The following is an 11,329-nucleotide window of genomic DNA, read 5'->3' on the forward strand; positions in this document are numbered from 1 at the left end:
AGCATCCAATCTGTCAAGCCTTCAGGTGTCTAGTCTCTATCTATAGCGCATGTTTACATACAACTACTTCTGACTGAAGTAGTTCTTGACCACAATAAACAATAACGCTGCCAGTCAAATGCCTGGTTACACGATGTTAAATGTTCCGTAACATTTTTATTTGCGCGTTATCCTCTCATGTAACCGGGTTTCTCACAGCTGGCTCTCACAGATAACCCCGGTGTCACATCTATTCTCAAGCTTCTCGGCACGGTCCACAAAAAAAAAGAAGACAGAATCCGAGGAAGGCTCTATTAAACCTCTGCCCTGATCAGCATGAATATACATATCATAAATGAATATGCAAGCAACCGAGTCAAGGGAGGTTACGCACCTGGGGAGTTGCTCTTCCCTTCCGCTCATGATGTGACATTATTACACTCGTTCTGTAATCGGGAAATCTTTCACTCAGAAAAGAAATGAAAATGCCCTTACATTTCACAGCTCCACCTCTCGCTACATTTTTCCCCGGAGAGAACAGGCAGCACTTCTCTCCTGCTCCTGCTTATTCTCCTTTTTTTTTTTTTTTTTTTACAGAGTTTGACGACAGAGATAAGATATATCCAACCTGGTCTCATAAAAATACACTTTTTGTGCAACACCGTTTTCACGTGCCGCACTGCACTTTTCATCGCTGTTTCAAAGAGGAATGTCCACTGAATGGCACTAAAACAGGCTTGCTTTATTACGTTGATGTTGGTACGTATTGCTGTGTTTTTATTACGTTAAATATCCAGGGACTGTCGCTAAAAGTTAATTCTCTATCGTGTTGGAAATATGCAGTACACCAAATCCAACCCTAAACCTACCCGATAGTGTTAACAAACGCAAAAACTGACATAAAAAGGCGCTTGTTAAAGCAACCGAGTCATTTCAACTTACTTTTACTGTTTGTACACTGATTTGAACTGTTTTGTCGAACCTTAGTTACACGGAGCTCCTTGCCTCTCAAGTACATCTCTGAACCATCTAACCTACCATCTATGAAAACCCATGGATGTGTGTGATGCTAGTGATAAAAAGCATCCGATTCCAAATATCCCAGCAAGTTACTATTGTTTTTACTTTTTTACTATTACTACTGTTTCGAAAGTTTCGCTTCATTAATCCAAACTCTGTAAATTTGTGTGAAAAGGAATAAAGGGTGTCGGAGTTTTACCGCCTCTAGTTTTCATTTCTTTTGGGAAATACAGTAATATGTACTTATTGGTACATATTTCGCGTCTCACTCAAAAGTGCGCCCAGGATACACGTCATGTGACGCCACAGCTAACAGCGATAAAGAATACAGAAAATGTGAAGAGCGCAAAAGCAAAATAACGGAAAAATGGGATTATTGGGTGAACGTCTCAAAGTTTCACTTTCATTTGGGACAGAAAGGTCAAATTTAGGACAGAACGAGGCACCATCTGTTGGATTTAACTAGTTTTCTACGATCTATCACTATAACAAACCCTGAAAAGGCTCTATATAAGCGTGTCTGTGTGTAGACTAGATAATAAACATAATTAACCCGCGGTCATAGCCAATACAGATGTTCAAAACACCGGCACTGCCCAGAACTGTCACAGCCAATCGAATCGCAGTAATACGATTGACAGGTGTAATTGCACTGGGGAAATAGACACCGATGAAGCAAACAGGTAAATCAATGTGCGTCCTCCTGCTGATGTAAAACTCTAAAGCATAACCTATTTATCAGTCAAGGACAATCAAAAGAGATGATTAAAATTCTAATTTCAATACAAATATGTGTTTGTAAATAAAAAATCCATTTCCTGCCAGAGACAGATTGTTGTTTGATTGATAGATTAACAGAGACAGTAAATTACTACGCGCCTCTTAAACACACAAACATTCATGAGTCGCCTTTTAAATGAAATGCGTCATAAAGTTTCACTGCGACTGGCTTGACCCCATGTCCCGCGTGCATCCATAAAACAAAACACATCCTGTGAGCTCTGATGACTTGTCAGAATGGATCCATAAAGAAGCTGGGTCAGTGACTGATAGCCATGTCTGGGATGACGGAAAGACAAAGAAACGGGTCTCGCTTTATATTTAAAGTGGCCTTTGTTACTATTTTAGTTTACGTCAAAAATAAGTACATTGGTCATAGTGTATTGCAAAACACTTTTGCTGTTGTTGAGGAGGGGTACGGGTAAGGTTAGGGACAGGTTTGGTGGTATGAGTAGGTTTAAGGGTGGGTTAAGCTATTAGGCATGGGTCAACAATGTAGTTATATGTTATATAATAGTGTAATTATATAAACTGTGTATGTATGCAAAAGTGCATTGTATCAAATGATTGATTTAAATGTAATAACATTGTATCAAAGTACAGTCCCTAAATCTGCTTGCACACATCTGCTGGCAAAAACTCTGTTTAACTGAGTCTGACAAGCAGATGGGTACACTGAGGCATTCACATACAGTACAAACGGCGCTCAGCGTAATCTATATTCAGCTGCTGTGTTTAGGAAACCTGTGAACGCTCGCTTCCCTTCACAAACACACACACAGTGTATCCGTCACTCCATTGTGAGTGTTTTTCCAGCATCTGCTGTGAAGAACTGGGTCAGCCCCGACAAGACAGACAGCATCAGGATCTTTAGGAAGGGAACGAGATGGCGAGACTGACAAGTGGATAGAGGGATGGCAGGGGAGAGGAGACGAAGACAACCTTCCCGTCCTCTAACCTGTTCCTAATGATGGCCGTATCTAATAAGGAATTATTCTCTCCATCCCCCGGTCCTGGGAAAATGTCACTTTGAGGTGCGTAGTGGAGATAGGCAAGGTGTTTTCTGCTTTAAAATGCTCCTCACGCACGCCGGCTGCGGTGTAATGCCTTCAGCTCGGTGAGAATATCCCCATCAACTCCCTTAATGGCCCAGCGGATACACTCCACTGCCTCACACACCTGCAACACACATATCACAACAGCTGCTCTGTGCTCGAGTGCATCTGCGTGTGCGTGTGTCTGGGGTGTTAAAACAGGTCCAACTAAGCCTTTACTTCAGCTTGGCAAAACCTGTTTTTAGACAATGGAAACTTTATGTAGCCTAAAAGAGTCTCTCGGGTAGCTCCGGCGTCTCACGTACGGCACAGAGGACTGAAAAATGCAAGCCACGGTGTACAATACAGAATCGCTCCAGACTCAAACCCGCTGTGAAAGTTTTAGTAGACGCCGCCGTTTAAAGGTTTGAGGTTTCGAGTGTTTTTTAATCGTTTATACAATGCTTCTATTCGGTATGTATAGATTACATTCGACAAAAGTGACGGTTAAGACATTTACAAATGATTCTATTTCAAATTAAATATTTGAGTTGTTTCTCTGAATTTCCTAGTTGTAAAAGAATTCTGAACAAAAATGTTAAAAAAACAGCATAATCGTTTTCAACGCTGTTTTAAAAAAAAGCACAAAATCTGTATATTACAATGATACTTAAAGGACTGCGTGCCACTGAACACTGGTATAATGAGGATTTTTAACCATTTTCTCCAAATGTAATTGTACTTCGTGTACTTCACAAAATTACTGTTTGTCTTTTGATCATAAGAAACCCCCAAAAAAAAAAACTACTTACCCAAAGCTTTTGAACAATGTCTATTGTCATTTTTAATAATGAACAATTTAAAAATAATCACCGTCTGTTGCTATGTTACATGGATGATGCATGTTCTCCACCTTTGATTTTACTGTTCTTTTTATAAAACAGTGAAACATAAAAACATTTTGAGTTATTTTCTTGCACATTTCTTACTAAATTTGTGTCGGTATTCATTCATTAAAAAGTCTAAAACACAAAGCACTTTAAAGCTGAACTATATATATATATATATATATATATATATATATATATATATATATATATATATATGTATGGAGAGTCACAGTTCCCTAATGTTTTTATTCACCTAGGTAGAAGCTAAACTGATATGTGTTTAATGGTGTGTGACATTAAAATTCATGCAATGCAATGAAGTCATAAGTCACTAAGACAAAAATAAAAGTGCATCTCGTTCTATTATGGAGTGGCTCTTTTATACCGTTCACTTTTGTTTACAGTGAGATCAGCGGTTACCTGCCGCCATAGGAATGAATAAATGAATGTAATGGATAGATTTTTTTTTAGCAGCTCTTTGCTTTTATACTTGTGATATTTCATCAGAAACATTTAATAGCCAGCGAGCGCTCCTTTCATACCCGTTTAAAACTATTTGTGTACATCTTACAGATTTCTGGTTTAAACAAATCGATATCAACAAGCTGAATTCAGCACATTCTATTTACTAATCTACGACAAATCAAAATAAAATGACCATATGATCTCAGCCATTGCGAACAACAGATCAAGGACCAGCGATACATCCGTAAAATGCAATCTCACACACCACATGCTTCACATAATAACTGATCTAGGGATGACTCTGTTGATTTGGCTGGCTTTGTAAATCTAGTCCCAGCTCTCTGCAGCTGATTCAGACTCTTCCAGTTCTGGTTTATGTGAGCGGCGTGCATTGATCTCTCCTTGACTCAGAATTTCCAATAACTGAATGTTCTCAGTTGCTTTATGCCTCTTTAATCTGCTCTTTATGACTGCTAGAGTAGTGCTAGATGTTGCACATTTGACTGGTGATGTTCAAAAATACAGTTGACCTGCCAAGTCCGCCGAGGTGTTGCTGTGAATGCATCAGTTTGGGATCAGGTCACGTGGATTTTATCTGAGACAACAGAAACCTCACTCAAACAACAAACAGGCCGATAAAGCTCTACACAGATGTCCTAATGTGACATGATACTTGTCACCAAGCCAGCAGAGGGAGCCCTGACCTCTGGGTGATCTGCATCCACTCCCTCTGCGTTAACTTCCTGTTCCTGGACTATAAATACTGCAGCAAGCCACTCAACTGCAGGTTGCATTGTTTCGCCTGTTGTATTGTAGTTATATCATTCGTGGATTATTGTTTCTGGTTTTGACCCTGTCTGTATTCTGATTCTCTGATCGTTTGCCGCCTGACCTGACCTCCGCCTGTCTCTGGATTTTGTTATTGCCTCGCCTCCTATATATCTGTTAGCCCTGTTCGACGCCTGCCCAGAGCCGCTTCCCAAGATGGCCGCCGCCTGCCCAGAGCCGCTCCCCAAGATGGCCGCCGCCTGCCCAGAGCCGCTGCCCAAGATGGTCGCCGCCTGCCCAGAGCCGCTTCCCAAGATGGCCGCCGCCTGCCCAGAGCCGCTTCCCAAGATGGTCGCCGCCTGCCCAGAGCCGCTTCCCAAGATGGTCGCCGCCTGCCCAGAGCCGCTTCCCAAGATGGTCGCCGCCTGCCCAGAGCCGCTTCCCAAGATGGCCGCCTGCCCAGAGCCGCTCCCAAGATGGCCGCCGCCTGCCCAGAGCCGCTTCCCAAGATGGTCGCCGCCTGCCCAGAGCCGCTTCCCAAGATGGTCGCCGCCTGCCCAGAGCCGCTTCCCAAGATGGTCGCCGCCTGCCCAGAGCCGCTTCCCAAGATGGTCGCCGCCTGCCCAGAGCCGCTTCCCAAGATGGTCGCCGCCTGCCCAGAGCCGCTTCCCAAGATGGTCGCCGCCTGCCCAGAGCCGCTTCCCAAGATGGTCGCCGCCTGCCCAGAGCCGCTTCCCAAGATGGTCGCCGCCTGCCCAGAGCCGCTTCCCAAGATGGTCGCCGCCTGCCCAGAGCCGCTTCCCAAGATGGTCGCCGCCTGCCCAGAGCCGCTTCCCAAGATGGTCGCCGCCTGCCCAGAGCCGCTTCCCAAGATGGTCGCCGCCTGCCCAGAGCCGCTTCCCAAGATGGTCGCCGCCTGCCCAGAGCCGCTTCCCAAGATGGTCGCCGCCTGCCCAGAGCCGCTTCCCAAGATGGCTGCCGCCTGCCCAGAGCCGCTTCCCAAGATGGCTGCCGCCTGCCCAGCGCCGCTTCCCAAGATGGCTGCCGCCTGCCCAGCAAAGCCTCCAGTGCCCGCGCCTGCGTGCAAAGCCTCCAGTGCCCGCGCGCGTGCAAAGCCTCCAGTGCCCGCGCCTGCGTAAAGCCTCCAGTGCCCGCGCTCGTGCAAAGCCTCCAGTGCCCGCGCCTCGTGCAAAGCCTCCAGTGCCCGCGCTGCGTGCAAAGCCTCCAGTGCCCGCGCCTGGCGTGCAAAGCCTCCAGTGCCCGCGCCACGTGCAAAGCCTCCAGTGCCCGCGCTCGTAAAGCCTCCAGTGCCCGCGCCTGCGTGCAAAGCCTCCAGTGCCGCCGCGCGTGCAAAGCCTCCAGTGCCCGCGCCTGCGTGCAAAGCCTCCAGTGCCCGCGCCTCGTGCAAAGCCTCCAGTGCCCGCGCTGCGTGCAAAGCCTCCAGTGCCCGCGCCGTGCAAAGCCTCCAGTGCCCGCGCCACGTGCAAAGCCTCCAGTGCCCGCGCCTGCGTGCAAAGCCTCCAGTGCCCGCGCCTCGTGCAAAGCCTCCAGTGCCCGCGCCTCGTGCAAAGCCTCCAGTGCCCGCGCGCGTGCAAAGCCTCCAGTGCCCGCGCGCCGTGCAAAGCCTCCAGTGCCCGCGCCTCGTGCAAAGCCTCAAGTTATCCCACCCTCCCACCCTTGCTACACGTCAACAATGGATCCCAGCAGCCCCTGCACTCATCCTCCACCCTCCACCTGGAGCTCGCCACGGGTCTGCCAGTCTCCATCGCCACCGTGGGTGAAGGATCCTCGCTTCACCGTCCCGCCTCCGAGTCCCAGACTCCACCTCGGCTTGTAGACCCGCCGGCTTCCCTTAGGCTCCTAGCTCCCTCCTCTCTACCGTGCTCTGTCATTCCACCAGCTTCACCAGGCTCCATCGCTCTCCGGCTACGCTTGGTTGGTCGTCGACCATCCATCGCCTCAGGATTCCACTCCTCCAGCCGCCTCGTCCCTCCATTCCTCCGGCTCTGTCAGGCTCCTCCCTTCCCCGGCTCCACCTCAGTCCTCTGTCGCTCTGGCTCCGCGCGTCCTTCTCATTCCCGTCTCCGCATCAGTCGCCGAAGCCCGCGGTATTGCCTAGGACCTCCAGCGCCGCTGTGTCACTCCTGGCTCTTCGGCTCTCCGCCTCAGTCTCCCCCGACCACCTGCTCCGCCGCCGTCGGTCGGCTCCATGGGGTTGATGACCGTTACCTCTCCATGGCTCCTCCTCCGCCGGCTCCACCACTGACCATCATGGCTGGGTTCTGGATCGCCTCCCGCCTCCGGACTCCTCCCGTCTTCACCCTGGCTCCTCCCACCGTCTCTTCCTCCCTGGTCTCAGTTTGCTGACTCCCTCCCGGAACCCCCTCCCAAGCTCACAGTTATGTTTTGTTTTGTGGAGCGCCAGGAGTCGCTCCTAGGAGGGGGGCTATGTCACCAAGCCAGCAGAGGGAGCCCTGACCTCTGGGTGATCTGCATCCACTCCCTCTGCGTTAACTTCCTGTTCCTGGACTATAAATACTGCAGCAAGCCACTCAACTGCAGGTTGCATTGTTTCGCCTGTTGTATTGTAGTTATATCATTCGTGGATTATTGTTTCTGGTTTTGACCCTGTCTGTATTCTGATTCTCTGATCGTTTGCCGCCTGACCTGACCTCCGCCTGTCTCTGGATTTTGTTATTGCCTCGCCTCCTATATATCTGTTAGCCCTGTTCGACGCCTGCCTGTTATGACCATGCCTTCGTTTAATAAAAGCCTGCACATGGATCCGCACGCCTCAGACCGTTCATTCGTGACAATACTGTGTAAACACACACACACACACATTCACAAATCAGGCCAGTGAGTATGACCTCTAAAACAGTGATTCCCAACCAGTGGTGCACAAAGAGTTTTCAGGGAGCACACGAAAATTTGGTTGTTTATTAAAAATAAATAATGCATTATATATATATATATATATATATATATATATATATATATATATATATATATATATATATATATATATATATATATATATATATATAATTTTTTAAGTTGATTTAAGAATGTACAGGACTTATTATTAAAATGTCATTATTCATAAAGACATTGTTCTTCACAAAAAAATGAAAAGCTCTGTTCTATTTTTTCTCCCATCACATCTCGGTCAATCAAAGCACAGAAACTAATATCTCAGTAGAAGTGGTTATAAAGATTCTATATTTGTCATTGACATTTATGCATTTAGCAGATGCTTTTATCCATAGCTTTTATCCTTTGCATTTCATCAGTTACATTTAATCAGCTCCTTGGATGTCAGACCCATGACTCTACTTTATTAACTACAGAAATGCAGAACAAGGAACCCACCACTGTACTGACTGTTTTTATTTGTAAAATCTAAAGCAATATTACACAAAATCAAATGAAAATCAATTATTTATTTTTTTTTACACTAGTCAACATTTGAAATGGATCAAAACCTTCCAAAGTTATCATAAAACCAAAAAGCAAAATGCGTTCTTGTCTTATACAGCTCTATATGATTTACACTACATATATTACAAATATATACTAGAGTAATATGCCAAACAAATTGCAGAAGAAAAAAAATGTTTAACTCTTAAAACATAAAATCACAACCAGATACATACAGGATTTTTCTTTTCTTTTTTTCTTGGTGAATCTGCATAATGGATTTAAACACGCTTTATAAATATCTGTTAGCATAGACCTGCCATAACATAGCCACAAACGATCCACAATATTTAATAAACAGATGTGCGTGAGGCAGAAGGCGTTGAGAGCCAATGCAAGGAAATCTGCGGGGAATTTTGAGGACTTCTTCAGGTGCTGATTTTGTGTGGACCCGGTCATGGCTGACAGAAGAAAAAAGGTTCTCGCTCACACGCAGACACGCATATCAACCCATGCAAATATTCCCCATTCCGGTTACAACTGTTCGCAATAATAAATCATATTTAGAAATTTCAAGTGGGAGGTAAGGAGAGTGAGAGAGAGAAGGAAAGAGAGGTAACAGGAATTTGTTGAGGAGAACGATGGCAGGAAATGCTGTATCCTCTCCCACACAATCACTGAGACGCACAGTTCTCTCTGGCCCTGTGTTAATAATTCAGCACTTAACTACCAGTAAAACACTCACACACATGTGGGAGTGAATCGCTTCCTCTGTCCCTGCTCTGGAATAAAGAGGAGCGGCATCTGACAAGGGAAAAGCATTCCTCAGATGCAGTCTTTCCTCAGGGCGCTTTCAGCAATGCCTATGGAGCTCAAATGTCATTAGCAAAACAAACCTGCTCTGTCCCTCAAGTGCCCGTCTGGTTTCTCTCGCAAACACGCCGCATGCCCATTCCAGGCCTTGAGAAGCACAAAAGCCGTAAAGCACAAATAAAACAACATCTTTTGACTCTGTTTCCCTATTACAGCTGACTGCGTCGTCCCGAAAGAGCATATGATGCTCACAGCGATCTTCAAACCAGCCTTGGCACTTTTGATAACTTCTCCAAGAACAGAGAAAACAATTGGAAGCTCTCCACGGTAAGCCTAAAACAAAAGGATGAAGGCACACGAGGCGATGCAAGAATGAGTTACGATCCTCCCCAGAGTAAACAGGCCTGGAAGTTGTCTGTACTCGCTGTACTTAGCCAGTAATGAACCTGTAGGGTTACACAATGCCTGTTTTGTCTGAAGGGGGCTCAGACTTTTCAATTATTTCTAAATCTGTGGACTATTCTTGCGTGATCTGCTGTCGTTTTGAGGAAGTACAAGCACAAACTGTCTGCTTTCACAGCAGAGGATCTCAACTCAGTCGCGTGTCTGTTCTGATAGGACACAGACAGAAGGGAAAACCAAAGCTAAACGCAAAAAGAACAAACAATATAATCAAGAGGAAATTGCTTTGCGTGGAAAAAACAATTATGAGAGAGTTTAGTGCACATTTAAATGCAACGTCACAACACAAGCAGGTTGCAAACCCACCATCCTTCTATGAAAATACACAAGAAAGAAGACAATTCAGTGCAGATTACGTTTGGGTTGCAACATAACATTTGTGTTCAGACCCACTGTTTTAGGATTTACTGAACACATTTGGGTGCTGTACCACAGCGCAGATGTCTTAAGATTCAGAACACACATTTATTGGCGACTGAGCGGCTCTTATTACTTAATTGTTTGCTCCAAAGGACACAGCGAAAGTAAGCCAAAAACAACATCCATCTCAACATAACCTGAGGGTGACGCGACCGCGGGGCCACCAGAGATGGCACCGGGCGCTCTGTCCACCTTGGCACACCATCTATGTTGGCAACCAGCACAGACGCGCAGCCAAGAGAAACGAGTCGGGATGTAGACAGACAGGGATGCAGCTCTTTCCATCTGCTCCCAAAGCATCACCGAGCAGAGAGCCACAATAAGAGTAACATCCATTCCAAGAAAGGAGACGCCGCGCACGGAAATGAACGCCCATGAGAAGTTTCGGATACGAGGCGTAACGCATCTTACCTCCAGACCTGGCCGAGCTGCAAGATGTGGATGATGGACTGGAAGAGCCACACGAGCACTCTGCAGCATTTCCGCGATCCGTTCGCAGGCAGGGTTCTGCCGCTGCCGCTCCTCCGGTCGCTGTCCTTGGTGCTGAAATCGCATCCGTCCCCGCTCGGGGAGGCGCTCATCTCCGAGTAATCATACACGAACCACCTGAAACTTAACACCTGAACCACCGCGGAGGGAACCACCACGAACACTAACGTGAGCCCGAACCACCAATAGTCCTGCCTCACGTAGTAGTCCGCTGCCAGCCACAGGTCGGTGGCTCCGTCGGAGAAGAAGACCAAGAGGGCGCACAGCACCCAGCAGCAGTCCAGCAGCGAGAAGCGCTTCTCGGCGCGAGGGTGCAGAGGAGCCGCGCTCTGCTCAGGGCCAAGCAGACACCGAGAAGCGCTCTCACACACGGCTGCTCCATCCGATTTAGCGGCCATGTTTGTTGTAGAAAGAGAGTGGGCAAAGGAAAGCGAAGTACAATGAGAGGGGAGGGGGATGTGTGTGCTGGAGAGAGTGTGTGAAAGCTCATGGGAGAGTTGGGAGAGAGAGAGAGAGAGAGAGAGAGAGAGAGAGAGAGGGAGAGAGAGGGGAAGGGGAAGGGGGAAGGGGAGGGATAACGGACAGACCTCGGGGATATAATTGGTTTGTGCTGGGATACAATCACAAACCTTTCGTTAGGAGGGCTGCAAAGATACCCAGCGTCTTATGAGACTTTTGGTTTTTCTTTATAAACGACCAAAACGTGTAGGAAAAAAAAATCAATTTAAATAGCACACTGAACATCTAACCTTGCGGAGTTTTTTTTTTTTTGCAACTCGAAAACGTGCT

The 11,329-nt window shown here is 46.8% G+C and overlaps 1 protein-coding gene across 1 annotated transcript in view; it reads right to left on the bottom strand.

Moving 5' to 3' along the window:
• The window catches only part of LOC122328429 (XK-related protein 7-like), a 54,440-nt gene extending 43,409 nt beyond the window's left edge, over window positions 1–11,031 (bottom strand). The window contains exon 1 of the mRNA XM_043224119.1: window positions 10,463–11,031. Within this exon, the coding sequence (XP_043080054.1) occupies window positions 10,463–10,938 (476 nt within the window). The 5' untranslated portion in view covers window positions 10,939–11,031. The remainder of the gene's footprint in view (window positions 1–10,462) is intronic.
• Between the last annotated feature and the right edge of the window lie 298 nt (window positions 11,032–11,329).

Source organism: Puntigrus tetrazona, chromosome 23 (assembly GCF_018831695.1).
Source record: "Puntigrus tetrazona isolate hp1 chromosome 23, ASM1883169v1, whole genome shotgun sequence".
Taxonomy (NCBI): Eukaryota; Metazoa; Chordata; class Actinopteri; order Cypriniformes; family Cyprinidae; genus Puntigrus; species Puntigrus tetrazona.